Source organism: Linepithema humile, chromosome 3 (assembly GCF_040581485.1).
Source record: "Linepithema humile isolate Giens D197 chromosome 3, Lhum_UNIL_v1.0, whole genome shotgun sequence".
Taxonomy (NCBI): Eukaryota; Metazoa; Arthropoda; class Insecta; order Hymenoptera; family Formicidae; genus Linepithema; species Linepithema humile.
This window is the reverse complement of record NC_090130.1, coordinates 27,935,064-27,953,333: the sequence shown is the minus strand read 5'-3', so window position 1 is coordinate 27,953,333 and position 18,270 is coordinate 27,935,064. Positions and strand designations below refer to the sequence as shown.

At 38.5% G+C, this 18,270-nt stretch overlaps 1 protein-coding gene across 5 annotated transcripts in view; it reads right to left on the bottom strand.

Moving 5' to 3' along the window:
- Positions 1-18,270, bottom strand: part of Cad87A (cadherin-87A) — a 184,981-nt gene that overhangs the window by 126,971 nt on the left and 39,740 nt on the right. Inside the window, exon 1 of one of the 5 annotated variants that reach the window (XM_067350909.1) lies at positions 4,562-4,567. The exons of the other annotated variants lie outside the window; for them this stretch is intronic. Coding sequence (XP_067207010.1) covers positions 4,562-4,565 — 4 coding nt within the window. The 5' untranslated portion in view covers positions 4,566-4,567. Of the gene's footprint in view, positions 1-4,561; positions 4,568-18,270 lie in introns of those variants that run through there. 5 annotated transcript variants of the gene reach the window in all.

Genomic DNA, 18,270 nt, shown 5'->3' with positions numbered 1-18,270 from the left:
ATGCACATTGTTTATGATAATTGGCAAGAGAGAGCACATTGTTTATGATAATTGCAGAGAGAGAGAGAGAGAGATTACAAATATTGCTACTTAATGCAGAGGCAGTTCGACAATTGGCAAAAATTTTAGTTGCACCGCACTGCGCATTGTGAAACGCTGACTACGAGATGGTTGCAGGCTACGAGAATATGGACTGTTAGTCGTTACGTTGGTTCCATCGCGAGGGGAATGCATGCTTCCCGGTGCTGCTATGTCCGCATAGTAATACTGACGGTAATGCAGCAGTGCCCTTATTGTAAATTACGAAGGGAGTGCTTAATGCATCGCCGTAGGCGATGTGCACTGCGGATTTCCCACACTGCGACGAAGGGCGATCGAGTCAGGGCAGATGTAATAATTGAATACTTAGTTATACAGATCGATGAAACAATTCTCGAACTGTCTACGGATGGCACACATTAATTAACTTGCAAATGCTAACGTCCCATTCGTCGCGCATAGATAACGCACCGTCCGTTTGTACGCGTCGTAATTAGCTCGCGCGTTCATAAATGAAACTTAATACTCACTTACGAGCGTCTTTTATCGAGAAAAATGTACGTCTCATATTGATTAACAGATAGCATCGAGTAAGAAGTGATCAGACATAATAAAGTATCCTTCTCGTTTCTGAAAATGATTATTGCTGATTGAGATTCAATAAAATTAAAACTCTGTTACCGATAGAAATGAAAAGGAAGGGAGAGAGAATGAAAAGAACTTTAGGAAATCGTGTCAATTGCGCTTTCAATTGAAAATATCGCAAGCGGTCGTAATACAAAAATACCGCTTTAGAAAATATCTCAATATCGCTCCGGTCTGCTCTTCTACATCTATATAACCGTGCCAGATACCTTACGCGCCAATTCTACAGTCATTATCCTCCGTATTGTGCCGATATGGCCAGGCCGATGCCCAATGGGACAGCTGCGTGACGCGATAAAGCGTTGACGACCGCGCGACCTCAGCCTGAGAGCTTTTACGAGCTTCGTTCCCGCCATCCCGGGGTCGATCGTCGGATTATGGGAGAATTTGGATCACAACCGTGGTCCCGTGCTCGCCTGTTCTCTCCCTCTCTCTCTTTGTCAGACGAAAATTGCACCGCGAAGAGTGCTCCGACTCGCGAAACGCGCATTGTTCGTGCGACAGCTGCTTGCGCCACTTCGAAACATTGCTCAATCGTAAATACTACGATAGAGATACAACCGCTTTTATCGATGACTTGACAGTTTGCGTAAGCTCGTGTAATTCGCGACAAATCGTTGCGTTATCCTACACTGTGTACACTTGATAAATTAAATATTTTCATAATATTGTGAAAAAAAAACAAACGATCATTTTTAACTTATCTGATAAAAATAAGAAATGTGAGAAGGATCGGATAAAATTATAAATAATTTTCTCGAACCGCGTTTCTCCTTTTTTTCATGTAACTTTTACAAAATTCACCGTTTACAAAACGGAAGATATCTGCGGTAACAAATGCGCAGAGATACGTAAATGTAGTTTGCATAAATTGCCAACAATTAGAAACATATTTTAGCCGTGCGCGCAGCAGGTTCACGCAGCAAATACTAAAAAAAAAAAAAAAATACATCACGAATGATACATCGCCTAGTTTATTAAAGTTAATCGCGAGCGAGTACGTCCTATCTGTCTGCCGCGATCTACCGTGCATATAGAGTCGACTGATTAAACAGATTGTCGGACGTTTATCACACGTCTTCTATTTACAGGTGTATAACGCGATGTATAATAAATGCGAGCGACCAACCAGTCCCGTGTTCGCCCGGCCCGTCTGTATACACACGCTCTCTCGGACCCGACAGAGCGTACGATGTATGTTTCGGGAAGTTTGTCCGGCGCCATGGTTATGCATTCAGGCGTCGTGGGGCCAGTGTCATCAAATTCTGCACAGCGCCACCCAGCTTTTATTCGGTCGCGGTCCGTCGACTTCATTTGCATTCGAAATTCTCGGCTGTGCAAGAATTTTCCTTTGCTTTTTCTTTCTCTCTCTCTCTCTTTCTTTCTCTCTCTCTCTCTCTCTTTTTTATTTTTCTATCACGAAACAACAAGTATCCTCCACGGCACAAATCTCCGTCGAGATAGCCGAGGAGGAAAAATCTTATCTTACTGAGAAAGAGGTAGTTAGAAAAAAGTAGCGCGAAAAGTGCCGTTAAGTTCGACACAGTTTACTGCTCGTCGTCGATTTTGTCAATTCTCTCGACGAATTGGCCAACGACGGGATCTGGAAAGAACTCTATCTGGCGCGGGCAGAAAGTTCCGACGCGAAATCCTCGCAGACGAACGTCTCTCAAGTCAATTTAAAATTCCTCGTAATGTAAACGCATCCCCTTCTCACGCGTTTCGCCGGTGACATGACAGTCGATTGCATTCTATTGCGAGAAATGGACAGAAAAGATTACGAAAAGACGATGCCACTTCGTATCCAAAAATTTGGAAAAAAATATGTTTGACAATTATGTCTTTATAATTTGCACACACTTGCTCACTTAAAAACTCATTTTGTCAACGCAAATTCACGCAACATTAATAGCCAACTGTGTAGTACAATATGGATGGAAACTCTCATACGTTTTCATTTTCACTGGTTTGCTTTATGGCGAAGTAATTAACTTTCGCCAACAAATTGTTACGCGCAGAACGTTTCCCGACCGAAATTTCCAACCGCAACTCTAACTATTTTATTTAGAAAAATACTTTCAATCGGCAGATTTATCGCTATCCTTTTTTTTTGGGCATCGGTGGGTAAGAATAATATATAGTCCGCAGATACGATCGTATTCCCGGGCGGAGACCCGTAGCCCCCGCGATACCGCACCGGATGCATAACTGTTATGACCCAGCTACGGCGATCTGCGAACGCTGACTCAGGATCAAACGTCGGATTATGAGAACTCGCGTCACTGACCGTTCCCCTCCGAAAACGCCTGCCATGTGAGTTCCTACTTGCACATGTGTAATTTAGCCTATCCGCTCCGCGCAGAAGTTCGCCTCTGTTTAGTAGCTCGGTCCTCCGCAACCCGCGCGTGACAAACGAGTGTTTCGAAAAACAAACAAGATAAGAGATAGAGTGCGTTATGATGAGACATGATAAAAGCACGAAGCTTTTTGTTAAAACCATGTATTACTGCATGTGATATATAAAATATTCGTTATAAATATTATAAATTTCAAACCTAAAAAGGTACTCTGCTTTTCGAATTATAATGCGTGCCGTAAAAAAATCGCAAACATTTCCACGTCGAAAATGCAGATCCGACGCGAGACGACTTTACGAACGACTTTCTCGCACTCTTCTTCATCCTCGCTCCTTCGCTCGCGGGTTTCCATTTTCGCCGTTTTAGTATTTTCGCCCTTCTACCATTTCCAGACGTTATACCGAGTGCATCGTACTGCGCCAGCAAACAACCGCCCCTCCGGTTTTCTCGAAAGGACTCCGCTGAAAGTTTCAACTATTTCGCGCGATAACCGTCGCACCGCCGTTAACTCGCTCATGCATATGTGTACGTGTATAGCCGGTCGATGCATTTACTGTTACGTGCACGTACGTGTATGTGTTGCGAATAAATATACGCGCGGACGCGCGAGCGGGGAAGAGGGAGGGAGAGGGGGGATAGAAAAGGAGAATATCTCTATGTTTACTCGAAATACACCGCGTTCTTTGTTCGCCTAGCGCGCATTTCTTCGTTCGGGATTGTAAAACGTACAATATAAAGCCCGGCCTGCGGTTAAACGAAAATAACAGTCACGTTAAACTCGAGTTTTAACATCTCCAAAGTCCAAACTGTAGTGAATTTTGCTACGCCCACGCAACTTTCTCGGTAAAAACAAGTTCTCTTTTATAAGCCATCAAAAAATATAGTTAACTGGTCATTTTACTTCACAATAACCATCTCCTGCTAATTATATTAGCAATCATCAAGATTAGCTTGATATTTAACATTATATTGATTAGTCGCATTATTGATTAAGATTAGAATTTAACAATATATTATATTTGGAAATATTTTCTATATATCTATCAGCTTCAAGTATCGATCAAGTATCAATGCGCTGCACTAATGTGATTTGCAACTAAAAAAAAAAAAAAAAAGATGTCGCAAAGTAATTTTTGACAAATACGATTTTATTTTGTTTCTTGAAAGAAATACGATGCTCACAACGAGTATCGAAGATTATATCAGCTTCAAGTATCGATCAAGTATCAATGCGCTGCACTAATGTGATTTGCAACTAAAAAAAAAAAAAAAAAGATGTCGCAAAGTAATTTTTGACAAATACGATTTTATTTTGTTTCTTGGAAGAAATACGATGCTCACAACGAGTATCAAAGATTATATCGATCGTGCAGTTATCGTCGAAAACAATAGCATAACGTAAGCCGGATTAGTAAGCCATGCACTCAAGAGCGAAGAATCACTCGGTGAGGAGTTTCCTCGAGGGAAAGCCGCTCGCGCGACGAGCGTGGTCGTAGGTATTTTATTTCGCAAACTCGATGCCATTCGGCGTCGGCTCAATGTAACCCGCGAAACATTGTGAAGCGTCTCTCAGCTAACGACACCGATTACATTCGAGTGCATTTCTGCGTTCCTACGCAAACCGCTCTACGTACCGTTCGCTCGGTCAATCTTTCCACAGCCGACCGCGGCCTTTATTCCCGGTCCCGCGCACGGCGTCACGCAAAAATGTGGATAACTGCCCGAGATGCTTTGAAGTCGCACGGAATTCATCCGCGGAATGCTAACTACGTACAAGCCTTATGAACATGCGCCTGTGGCATCCTAGATAACGCGCCGCCTATATGATCTTACTGACGGACGAAATTAAAGCAAAAGTTAGCGCAATATTATCTTTATTTGCGTGCATTTTATTACCGAGGATTAAAACACGATAGCGGAAAGAAGAGTTTGTTTTTACACGAGAAAATTGTTGCGGTCTCATCTTGAAAAAATCCGTTCGCGGCAGCCTACAGCAACGAAAGACGTGAAATGTTCGCGTGCAGCTCGTCCTAAATTATCCTCGTTAGCATATAACATGGCATAAAGAAGGGCTGTACAATGTTATTTAAAATTTGTATAGCCAGAGCTGCATAATTAAAATCGTGTATTGTAACTGAAAATATATTGGAAGCCTTTTGTGCTAGCCATTCAAAGATTTATATCGACTATTTTACTAAAAGCGTACGATTTAGCTTAAATTTGACTGTATCTGTTCTACATGCATCGATAAATTTATTCTCGTAATATTTTTTAAAAAAAGCTAAATATAAAATATAAAAAGGCGTTGGAAACATATAGTTAACGTGTTATGTGATTTTTCGAAAAACAAAAATGCAAAAGAGATTTATTACAACCGCAATTAGTCGTATTCTTTTCTATTTTCATTCATTAAGTGCCTCATTTTACACGCCGCGCAGGTTCATGAGAAATATTAAATCGTACACCACGTGTTTGGAACGTAAATGCCCGCGATACGTTCGCCAACCACGGTCCGTGGAAAAAATTTGTTTAAAAATTTGATAGAATAGAGTTTCTCGCTTGAAATTTTTCGCAAAAGCGGAACACTCTTGCGAAACTTGATAATGATGATAGGCGGTACGAAGAGGCGAGCTTTTCGCTTCGGTGAAAATTTTCTTCGTGAACTTTCCCGAAATGTTCAGTAGCTTTGTACTGTGACATCGCGCGAAAGAAAAGGCCTTTTGTCGTACCCCGGTATTGCGTCTGAAACTTTGCGATTTGCACGCTCCGCGCATAATCGTAAAGAAAGAATTCACGGATGCGACGCGTTCGAACAAGTATTGTATGAAATTCTAACATATGCATACGCAATGACAATAAAATCCACGTCATGATAAAAAATATCATTCAGTCTTTTCATCACTTTGATAATATACAATAGCTTCATAAAAAAGTACTTTTTTCTGTAACATTGGTTACCAATTCACTATTTTTGCCGCATCAATGCGCACACTCATCGGTGTTACATCGGGTGGCCTTTATAAAAAGGAAAATGACCAACTAAAAGCAGTATTACGCTTCAGCTGTCATTATCGAACATACAGCGTTTTCCGTACGGAAAATTCCGACGCGCGCGCACGCGGAAATCAGCATTCGTACAAATAGAAACGGAAAAGCCGTACGCGCACCGACGAGCTGGACCGGATGAATTTTTAACCTGATTTTGTAAACGAGCGAAATGAAAAACGCGTCGACGCGTCAACAGACAAATTGCTCGACCTGGTACCAAAAATTTGCCAATCAGGCGAAACGTCAATTCGCGCCGTATTCTCGTCAGGACAAAACTGCATTGTGTATATTTTCTTCTTTTTCGCACGTTTGAGCGACAAATATTAGGACAGTCTAAAAAATTTGAATATATAGTGTTCGGATTTGTATAAAACATTTTATGCAAAAGAAAGCTCTAAGACAAATTATTAATTTTAAAAACTAGCTACGTAAATAGAAATAAAAACAATGTAAATCGATAATTTAAAACTCTTTCAGTAAAATAAAAATATTTTTTAATATATTTTTATCAATATTGCAAACAAAACGATATTAGAAATTGTATTCACAAACAGGTGCTTATCTCGGACTGACGGGAGAGAAAAGTTCGATGGATTGAAAGCTTTGTATCTATCGATGTGCCTACATAAAAGATTGTGTGCTTTTCGCGAAAGCACTTAATTTCGCAACAGCGGATTGACAAGATCAAGCGTGATTTAGACGACAAGGTCTCTTGGAAAAACTGATCTTTCAACGATTACAAAAACTTTTAATAGCTTCGGATTTTTTATAATTTAATTTTTTATCGTGTTTTGAAAAGTAGCTTTCCCCCCTCCTCATTACATCTTAATTTTAAAAACTCTCTTAATTTAAAAAAATCTCAGTTCCAAAATTGTGACTTGTAATGAAAAAACTAAAACTAAAATTAAGCTGCTTATTTTATATATGTACATGCATGATGCTTAAACACATTTGAAAAATGAGCACATTTTTCATTTTCCAAGGCAGACTATTAAATACAGATCCATCTTTCTCGTCTGCAAAGTTGAGAGTCGACTAAACATGTAAATAGAATGAACTTTTTAAACAAGCTTGATCGAAATAAAACAAACGTTATATAAATTTCACAAAGTACATTACCTCGATTTTAAAAATGCTCATTGTTCATTACTTTTGCTCACTGAATATAATCATAGCGCCGCTTTTATTGCTTCCGGTATCTGTTGCAAAAAAGAGAAGTTTGAGCGGCAACATACTGAGAAAATTATTTTACTATTTTTCGCTGCAATATTAAAAATTACCGAAAAGCTTTGTTTGCCAGAAGTTTGCTCGATATTTCGTTCGATTAAAGTGTAAATATTTTAAACTTTAGTTACTTTCAACTCAGAGTAATTTGATCGTCAAGAAATTGTTATGTTTTATGCGATACGCAACAGACATAATCGTGTAACACGAAAAGTGAGATGTACATGTGAAATGTTTTTTCAAACTTTCAATCCATTTCAAATAGTCATTTAAATAAAAAAAAAAGTGTAAATCATTTTTCTTATTTTAATATTTTGCAAAACATTTCTTTAGTTTGCTGTTTACATGATGCTAAAATATTATCTACATATTCTTGCGAATATAACATTAATAACGTTGTCAGATTAATAATAAGCATTTTCGAGATATTAATTTGTGAGAAGCTTGCCATTTTCGAAGCGTCAGTTGTATTACAGACCTTTTAGATTTACGTCCATTAGTAATTACGTCCATTTGCGAAATGTAAAAGAAAATAGAAGTAGTCGATCTTGATTTAAAGAGACTTAAATTGAAGTAGATAATTTATGTATCAATGTGTTGCAATTTGTGTGCAAAGAGATATCATAGAACTTTTAAATGCTTGAACGACGTGCTTTGTAGAATAGTTAGATTCCGTGAAATGTTGGCGCTTTTCGGAATTAGGCAAACTGCCATGACCAACAGATGCAAATAGACTAACGGCGAAAGCGTCGCGCTGATGTACGCCTCGATGCACCGCGAAAATTCGTTTGTGCCCTACAATCGCGACCATTAACGACGTCAAAATCCAATCGTGAGATCGTATCAACGGTAAAATAATCATCGATCTACTCATCGGCGCCAGCTCGACTCATATGAAGAGCATAACGTAACGCGAGAAAGGGCTCAAAAGTAAAATATTTATTTCCATCCATTTTCGCGTACAATTATTAATCGTCAGTAATGGAATGGCGCGCGTTTCAGAAAGATATACTTATTGCATTGGCTAAAAAGATGTGAAATCTTTAATGAGTCGTAATTTAACAATGAAATTTAATTAACAGCTAAAAAGACAAGTCATTAAGAGGATTTATTTTCAAGAAATACTCATTGCGGATGAAATATTTGTTATGCTGCAGTGTAAAAATATCATTTTTCGAAAAGCTCTCCGCGGTATCTCAAACTACTTCAATTATGAGAAAGTATCTCGCACTTTTCGTGTTTCGCCGAAATGCGAAGCTAGATAAAAAGCGAAGTAAAAAGCAGCGGGCGAGGAGGAAAGAGTACGCCCGGCTCTCGGGAACATAAACTTGCGCAAAGTGCGGGGGGCGGCGAGACAAACAGATGCGCGAACTTTTGCGCGCGATGGCATCGTGTAGGAAAAGATAAGTAAACGATTTTCAAAAGATGTAGCTCTCTCGATGAGAGCCAGCTGCAAGATGCGTCAAAACAAGGGAAGGCAAGCAGTCGCAGTTTTCAATAAGCATATCTACTTCTCATTTCACTGTCATTACCATCCATAATTTATCATATGGATTGATCTTAGATATCTCTTTCTCTCTTTGAGATAAAAACAACTTGCGCCGCATTAGAACATAAATTAAAACTGCATTTAGTGTTTAAGCAAACCGTCGATAAGCACAAGAAGTTTCCTGTAAATACTGAAATAAAAGTTTCTGTCGGCATTTACATCAATGCTTCAATTCGTAATCGATACTGTCACTGCCACGATATAGCAACGTTTCAACAAATTGATGTTGATGAATTTGTCTCGCTTAATCATTCTATGTTAATAATTCACCGTCAACCCTTTAGATCGATGTATAACTATGAATACGTTATACGAGAATATGATTTTGATGAGTGACCAAGAGTGAGTAGGATAGAAGAAAATAATTTACTAAAATATCCGCGGCCGTATTTAATTAAAATTATCAGTTTCTTGCATATCAAGTGAAGAGAAGCTTCTTATTCCGGCGCAAAGTTGCCCGGTCCGGTAACGGCGTTGTTGCGCGAGAACGTCACGACTTCCGGCGTGTTGCTGGCGCGCGATAGCGAGAAGCTTCAGCGCCGTGCAGCGTCTTTCTCTCCTTTCCCGCTGCCTGCATTCTCATCGCCCCCTTACTGCTACACCCTGCTCTCTCGCGTGAAAATCGATCCGGCGCAAGAGAAGATGCACTCCACCACCGACGCCCGACGACGACGTCGTCGACGTCTCCTCTCGGGCGGCGGTAAGCCGCCACCGCTGGCGGCTCCAAGGGACTTCCGAAAATCTCCCGAAGTGAGAGAGCTCGAAGACTGACGACGTCACCGTGCTGGTTTCAACAGCCCATTGCACCTTTTAATTGCATCCATTACGACGGATGTCACCTGCCGTTTCCTCGTCTCGTCGCCACGCTTTTCGCATTTAACGACCTATCGTTACGCCCGATAGACAACTCCCGCTGTAATCATTCCTATTGTACGACGATACTTTAGCGCGATTTGTCTTAATCATTCGTTTAACACATTTTGAAAAATTTACGAAATTACCGACAGAGATAAAAGCGTAACAAAATGAAATATAAAGTATCAATTTCCACTTTTCGAGTAAAGAATCGTGTAATGCTGCGATAAATTATTTTGGCAAATTAAATAACTTGTGCGTTGCAACAGATAATAAGTCGCAGAAATTACTCGCAAATCGTTTTCTCGTTTTCAACTAATAATTCCCCGTTGATTGAGATACTGATATAGATTCTCTTTCTGTCTAATGCAAAAGCTTCCGTTTTTTATTAGCTGTGCGTTCGCTTTTGACGCCGTGAGCGCGACTCGGCTACATATTCATCGTCTTAAATTGATACCTCGTAAACCGCTGATGTAAGAATGTAACTTCTTGATTATGAATGTTACGAGCGTCAACAGCGATGGCGGGAACCGGAGTAACGGTGTATTCGCCACGCGTTAATATTCATGAGACTATCATCGCGGTGAGCGCAAGCTCGCTCGAGACGACATATTGGTCGCGCCGGTGGAATATGTGTTTTATTATAATAAATAATCGCGGTCGTAAAACAGACCACCGTCAGCCGTGCGATGATAGATCGGATGCGGCGCGCGTAAAAGCGGCGCGTAAATCACGAGAAATCGATACGCCGCACGGCGGCGATAAAAATCGACGGTATCGCGCGGTGTTCTCAATCGCGCAAATTTTAATAGGCATCTGTAAACATTTGTGAATTTTATTACAAATCAAGTGGGACAGAAATCCTGCCGATTTGCGCAGAGTTAATATATATCGTGGCGTAATCGCGACGTGAATCGATAACGTTACATTTCCACCGTAAAAATCATGTCCGTCGGGATGTTTCGAGCTTATGCCTGACGTATTTCCGCGTTTCCGCTGTGTCCGATAAAATATATCGCCGGGTCGCGTCGATTCCTCAGGCTACAGCGAACACAATGAAAAGCGGAAAATCGAATTAATTTACACTTAAAGCTCCGAATGATCGGTGATTGAAAACTGGATTTCGTCACGCCGTCGACGCCTGCGAGCTCGGATTTGGAATACGTTAAAATTGAATTTCGAATCGCGCCCGAAATATCGTGTCTCTCGTGTTTTTGATTTAACAAATAAAACGACTTAGTTTTTCGTAGTATTCCGCTGTCAGCTTTGTTGGATCGCTATCTTCGAATTATATGAAATGATTGATATTTACAACGTTTCAGTACCAACGTTCTCCAACAATCAAATACTTTTTTCAGCAAATTCGTATACGAATCACTGAGGAAATGTAAAAAATATTCTCGATATGTAATTACACCGTTATTATGATTTCTAGCAAGAATGATAAACATGGAAATTGAATATCTTGATAACAAACCGCATTGGTACAACATTCAAACAAACTTGTGATACACGACACGCGACGTATTCTGACCTGGCAAATACATTCGTCAATTATTATTGCAGAATTTAACTGTTGCGAAAATTGATTGCGCTTACCAAACACGGATCGTTTACATTTCATATCGCTTAACGCGCGAATGCCATTTTATCATATTAAGCGAGCAAACTAATTTCCGTATAATAAATATCACGCAAACGTAGCGCGAAGGTCCTTCGTTCGATTAGCGTTTTAATAAATGCGAATTAAATAAAATTTTTAATACCGCATTCGTATTCAGCGTAGCCGGAATCCGTTTTTCATAATGTATGAAGCCCGACTTTATGAACGACATCAATCTGGCGTTTAAATAAAAGAGGGAAAATAAAATGTGAGGTATCTCGATAAATCTCGGAACGTGTTTAAATGACAGATTTTTTGATAAATTTGTATTGATTTCTTTTATATGTATATTTTCTGTATATTTAATCCGAGTTTGAAACATGCACACAGCAATATATGAAATGCAATAAAGAATTTAAATCAATTTTTGCAAACTAAATTTATAAATTAAAAATATATGGTAAATATATAAACTTTAAAATTTTTTACGATAAAAAAAATCAACTCCAAATTCGTGCAAAAATTTTGCACAAAAAATTATTTGATTTATATGAGCTCTTTGTATTTCGCAACAATAGAAAAAGTGGATGAAAAGTATACGTTCGCTGGCGCGTATTTTCGTAGCTTGGCATTTATTGCGAATAAAGGAATACGTACGCGTTGCGTGAAAAATCACTAAAAAGCAGGTAATTTTCGAGCTGGCACCCACGTACGCGCGCGTGTTTTACGAACGCGACGAAGACGCTACCCCCTTTTACAATAAAGTATAAAAAGTATTACGCGGGATGCCGGTGACGTGTTTCATAAAGTACGAGCAATCACCGAGAAAGATGGAAATCCTGGAAACCCGGATGATACTTCATGAAAGCCCAGACAATATCTTCCGGCATCTCCTCCCTGCGCGCTGTCAAACGTAGAACAGAAATTTGCCTTTAAGATGGTACACGATGGTCGTTTCAGCTACGTACATATACATGTATATCGATGACGTCAGAAGCGAGGAAATATACCAAAATTGCTGTGACGAGCTGCGGTTCTTATGAAAGCACGTACAGTCATGGTGGAAAGGCTCGCGTTGATGCGCAGGTTTCGAAAATATATTCTTATCAAAATATTGAAGCATAATTGAAAATTTAATGAACAGTTCGACGCGCGAATCTAACATTTCTCATCTGCGTTCCTCATATAATATCACAAAGCCGTACCACATATATTCGCTGGCAATATCAATGCAAAATCTGAAATTTGAATGTTGACGATATTACGTCAGTCCTTGAATTATTATAAAGGCCAACCTGTACAACCAATGCGCTATTGTTATACCTCGATGTACCGCCATCGGCAACCATAAATAAAGGCTATCCCTCGTTCCGACCGCTCTCGATTATTATCCGCGGAAAATCGAATCTATTACACCCAGGAGGCTCTATTATTTCGATATTGTTACCGCCAAAGCTCAAACATTATTATTAGTTGAGAGGCAAGCCTCTCTCCCTCTTCTTCCCTCTCACTCTCGATCGATGCGATATGAAGCGACAATTCCATTCGTCATTCAATTTGCTAAGCTATAATTGCACGATGCAGAAATGTGAGTATCGTGATGTCGTAATAATTAAAATCAGGGATACGTGTTACATCGATCTCATGTGCACGGTGACACATTGAAAGTTGACCTCTTTATTCGTCATGAATTATATCTGCATGCCGTATAAAACATTCAAAATGGTAAAGCTATATTCAGTGAGTAATTTGTATTATTAATCAATATATTTTTTAATGCTAGAAATGAAAGACCGCCGAATTAAATTGCATATTTTTATTCGGTAAGATAAAATTTTAATTCCGGAAGAATGCTACTTTTTCGCTAAAATCTGGCTAAAATAAAATTTCTTTATACCAATCCGCATTTTGATGTTCGGATTTTACGTTGGACGACATATAGGTGCCGGGAATATCTCTCTGCCAGCGTGATTGCGAAAGGATGGTGGTGTATTTTTCACGTTATGGCGACAGGTGGACGTGATCGATGGTCAGATGTGCCCTTTGTGCAAATCGCGCCAATGTAAACTAAGGATAGGATCAAACGCTAGTCAAACTACGAATTTTTGTCTGTGTAAAACCGCCGCCGTTGAAGCAAAATTACCACTTTGATGACGAATTATGCAAAAATAATTTTAATCGAAAAATTATTAATAGTCTCTTTTATGTTTCCAGCAATTGATTACTATTAATATAAATCGACGAAGAACCGTTATAAATTATTATTTCTTACTACACATTTACACGGATGTATTTTACTATATAAAGATATGAAATAAATAATACAAGTTTGTAACTAAACTTTGATGAGTAATATCGTTGAAAAAAATTCTCTCGATTATATTTGTCACGCCGACCAAAAAACGTATGACGCGAGTCAAAGAAGAAAGATTCATATTAGCCAAAGACAGCTTGAGAATTTTCTTCACAGTTGTTACAACTCTCGTTTAAGAACGACTGAATAACCAGCATAATATGCAGCGCGTAACAGTCTCCCGAGGAGAATTTAATTACTCCCACCGGTTTTAAACGTAGAAATGCAAACTGAGGTCCGCCAAACTCAAGAATATTTCCATTACATTAAAATTTTCCTTTGAACATTTCTCTCTTAATTATATTCTGTCCTGGGACATTTGATAAAAGATTGGGTACGTAATACTACATACAGAATTGTTAGCTCTATCTTGTGGAGAAACCAAGAGACGTCTTATATACGCGATAAAGATTATATTCAAGTGCGCGTTTAAAAATGCAATAAAATTCTAGGTTTGTTCATTACGATAACTGTCTCTTGAAATGTTGAACTGCATTATGATATTATATTATCCTCAGACATTCCTTAAATAATTAAGTACATAATAATAGATATATTATAATTGTTAGCTCCGGCGAAATTAAATAATGTCTTATACGCAATAAAAATTAGACACCTAACGTATCCAAATGTATATTTAAACTCTAAAAAATTTTTCTATCTTAATATTAAAATAGAAAAATCTTTGTGTCTAATAATTTCTTAGGTTCCCTCCAAAATATCCTTTCAAAGTTTAATATACAATAATGATAAATAAAGATATATTAAATAACATGTGTACACATACTCTCATTGCCTTTAATTTTACGAAGTGAGATGGATTTCAGAGAGAAAATTAGCGATCGCTGATAAAGAAAAACGACGAAAACGGGGAACATCGCATAGAGCAGATTTCACTGGCGATTTCTGTCACTTCCGGACGCGCGCAGACTACCGGAGTCTGAGTTCCCTCTTTAGACAGGGCAGCAGATGTTCTCTACGACATGCCCCCGCGCCAGAGAACTTTCCTCCTCCGAGGGAAATGTGCTTAACTAGCCGTCACCGCCCGATGCTGCCCACCGTTTCGGCCTTCCCACTCCACTCCCTTGCCACCGTTTCCTAAACAAATCTTCCGCCGCGGGGAGAAACAACTCTTCCGTCTTCCTAACTAAGATTCGCAACAAACCACCTCGAGCAACCGGAGCTTTTCTTTCGCGCAATATTTTCCGGCGGTTCTCCAACTAATGAAGTGAGGGACTACGTAATTAACCATCGAAAATACTGGGGTTCGAGTTTTACTTACAATTAGTAAACTCCCACTTAATGGGATTAATTTTCTCGCTTCTTCGTACACTAACTTCGTATACAACGGTAAACATAATTTTATTCGCTCGCGCGTAATCTGAAAATGATACAACGACGTTTAAAAAAAACAAGCCGACGAACCGCCGTGAATAAATCTACACGATATTAACATTAATAAAATTAAAGGCTTGATTAATTTATTATCGCATCATCAGTTCATAAATATATTTGGAACTAGATCCAAATTAAAACTCGGTCAGACGAAGCACTTGAGGAATGAAAATGTGAGAGATTAACTCTTACGTAAAACTCTTACGAAAACAATGTAATCGTATCTCTCACAGTAAAAATGTTACCATTGTATAATTTCACGTTAGAATAAAGGTGCAACTTGAATGCTGTAGCTGCACTAAAAAATGCATTGTTACGCATCTTTCTTTGTAAGCATATATTGCGTTCCGTCGGAGTCTTTTCAATGAAAAGACCTCGCATTAATTCAGGTTATTAAAATCGCCTAACTCGCGTGTAAAAGCCGTTCTGTCGTCAGTCTCGAGAACTTTAGCTACTATAGTAAAAGCAATTGTACGATTAGCGTGATAGAATTCCCGTTAGAATTGTAAACCGCGGAATCATTTTGGCAAATATATTATGCATATAATGAATATATTATTCATATGATAATTAATTCAATATCAAGCGAAGATAGCGTGATTAATTGAACATAGAAAAAAAACTGAGCTTGCAGTATTTTCTTGTCGCAAGATTACACAACTGGATTATAATTAATAAAAAAAAAATAAATTAATGCATTTCTGTTTAATGTTATAATTTAAACAAAGTGTGTATACGTCGCTAATAAAAGAAAATTTTTTTAATGATTATTAACGCGATCTGTGCGCGATGAAGAATCTCGGGCGAGATTTTCTTGCGCGCTCAGATTGCGGAGAAAATTTAAAAATGCGCTCGGCGATTTCTCAAGCAGCCCGCGCGCGCGCGAATGAAACGAGCTTGCGGGGACGAAGAGCTTTCGCACGTGTTACATCTGTTAGTTCCGACGACTGCGACTTGCCGACGGTCGCGTGACGAGAATTTCGCTGCGAGCGAGGAAATGCGCTTTTAACTAACTGTCACCGCCCGATGTTATGAGCCACTCCACGAACCGTGCTCACCCTCGCAAACCGCGAACAAATGCTCGCCTCGTAGTCAACCTCTTCGCGAACTTACAATTAGTTGAGTCCTCGGATAACTGCTGCGATCTACAGGATGTAATTATCATATTTTCGTACGTACCGCAATTTCCAAGAGCATTTTACGGCTATTTAATTACACAGTCTCAGAGAGAAGTCTAAGAGCGGTCATTCGGAACTTGTTATCACTTGTTATCACTCGTTTTAAAAATGAAGGTCTATATAATCATATCGTTCGACATTACCGTTTGGCTCATATCCGTGCTGTGTCCATAAATTTTAGGTCAGAATTGCATTTAATTACATAATTATATAACGCAATGTAATTCCAATTCAAAAATAAATGTAGATAATGTGTTATCGATAAACGGACATGTACCAACGGCAGTGTCGCGAGATTGGATGCGGCCACGTAGTTCCAAATCGAAAATGGATACAGAGAGCAATGTTGAACAAGAATCGGTGAATGTCACAAAAAAATGGCTTCTTTTTGCATTGCATGGTATTTTCAAATCCAAGCAACAAATATTAATAATAATATGTGCTACATCTTTAGAATTTTTTAAAATTTAATTATTATATCATGAGAATAATTAAAATCAATATCGAAATATGCTTGTGCAATAATTTAACACTATCCACCTTGGCAAATGTACATGAATAAAATAATCTTTTTCATAAACATTTGCGAATTTTATAATAGAATTGGCAAATATTCAAACGCTTACGATATTAAAAGAGTTAAACGTGTTTAAAGAAAATGTTTTAATGAATTAAAAAAGATATAAGAATTAAAATCCACAGATTAAGACTTCAAATATCGCCTGAAAATATTTAATCGCTTGGCTTTCAGGGAATCTGCTATTTAAAAATTTCAGCTCAGAGCAAACATGGTTTAAAGATTTATTCATCAAATTGGTAAAGCGGAGCGACTATTAATTTTCCGTAATCGCGCAAAAGAGAAAAGTGACGCGCAAACTCGCAAGCAAAAATGATTAACCGCCCGCGTCATTAGGCGCGGGAAACATTAGGTATCCTGCCAGTCGGCACCCCGTGCCACGTTCACCCACATTCATCTCTCGCATTCTCTGACCCTACTAAACAAATGCGTTCTCTCTCCACAAGCAACCCTTTCCGAGAGCTTAATCAAGTACGCTCGTAACTAAAGCTTACGACCGCGCGCTTCGAACGTTCGGAATCGAGAACTGCTTTCACCATTGTCGCAGCTTTCTCGTGAAAATGCTTTTCATATATTTTACTTAGCTATGACGCACATATCGGTCTTTACGGGTCAACTGCCTGAATCACAATTTCTTTCAATTCTCGTCAGCAACGTAATTCTATTTGAGTTTTATATCAAATTTAAAAAAAATCGCTTTTTAAAGAACTTTCTAGATATTTTACATTCGAGCAGATAAACTTTTCAATCGCACGGCTCAATTTCAGCTGACTTTGACTGCAACGAAGCCTTTCTAAATATCGCAGTCTTTAATCCGTAAATGTGTTGTAATTAAAGCAAGATTGGGTTAAAGTCCTTATAATGGGCAAGGCGTGCAGAGCCCACTCCAATTTTGGTTGCTAGGAAACTAATCTTCCAACACTTCGTGGATTCCGCGCATTTCGATTTACCGAGATATTACTTCGATTTAACGAATGTCGACGAGAGTCCGAATTAGACCGCGATAGGATGCAACGGAATTTTGCCAACTATTATCTAACGATTCTAAATCCATAAACTCCATCTCTCAGCAGAATAAATTTAAGGCTCTGCACTAACCACTGTAATTATGTTCATGATGTTTTCACAAGAAATTACATGTAATTTTTTTCGCCATCAGCACAAACTCTTTAGATTAAAAAGTAGGCGATATTTCTATAAATGCTATTCGTAATAGTAACAGTGAATTTTTCGAGAATTAATTCAATTTTACATATATTCATCAATTTATTATTAAATGTAAATAATAAGAAAATTATTACAAAAAATAAAAGCTTATGTTTTATATCTATAAAGACATAAAAAAGTTGGTAAGATGATTTTATGCGATTACATTCTCAGAATTGTGAAGTAGATAAAAGTAGGCGTAGAAGTAGATATAAGTAGAAAAAAGTTATTAAGATTAAAA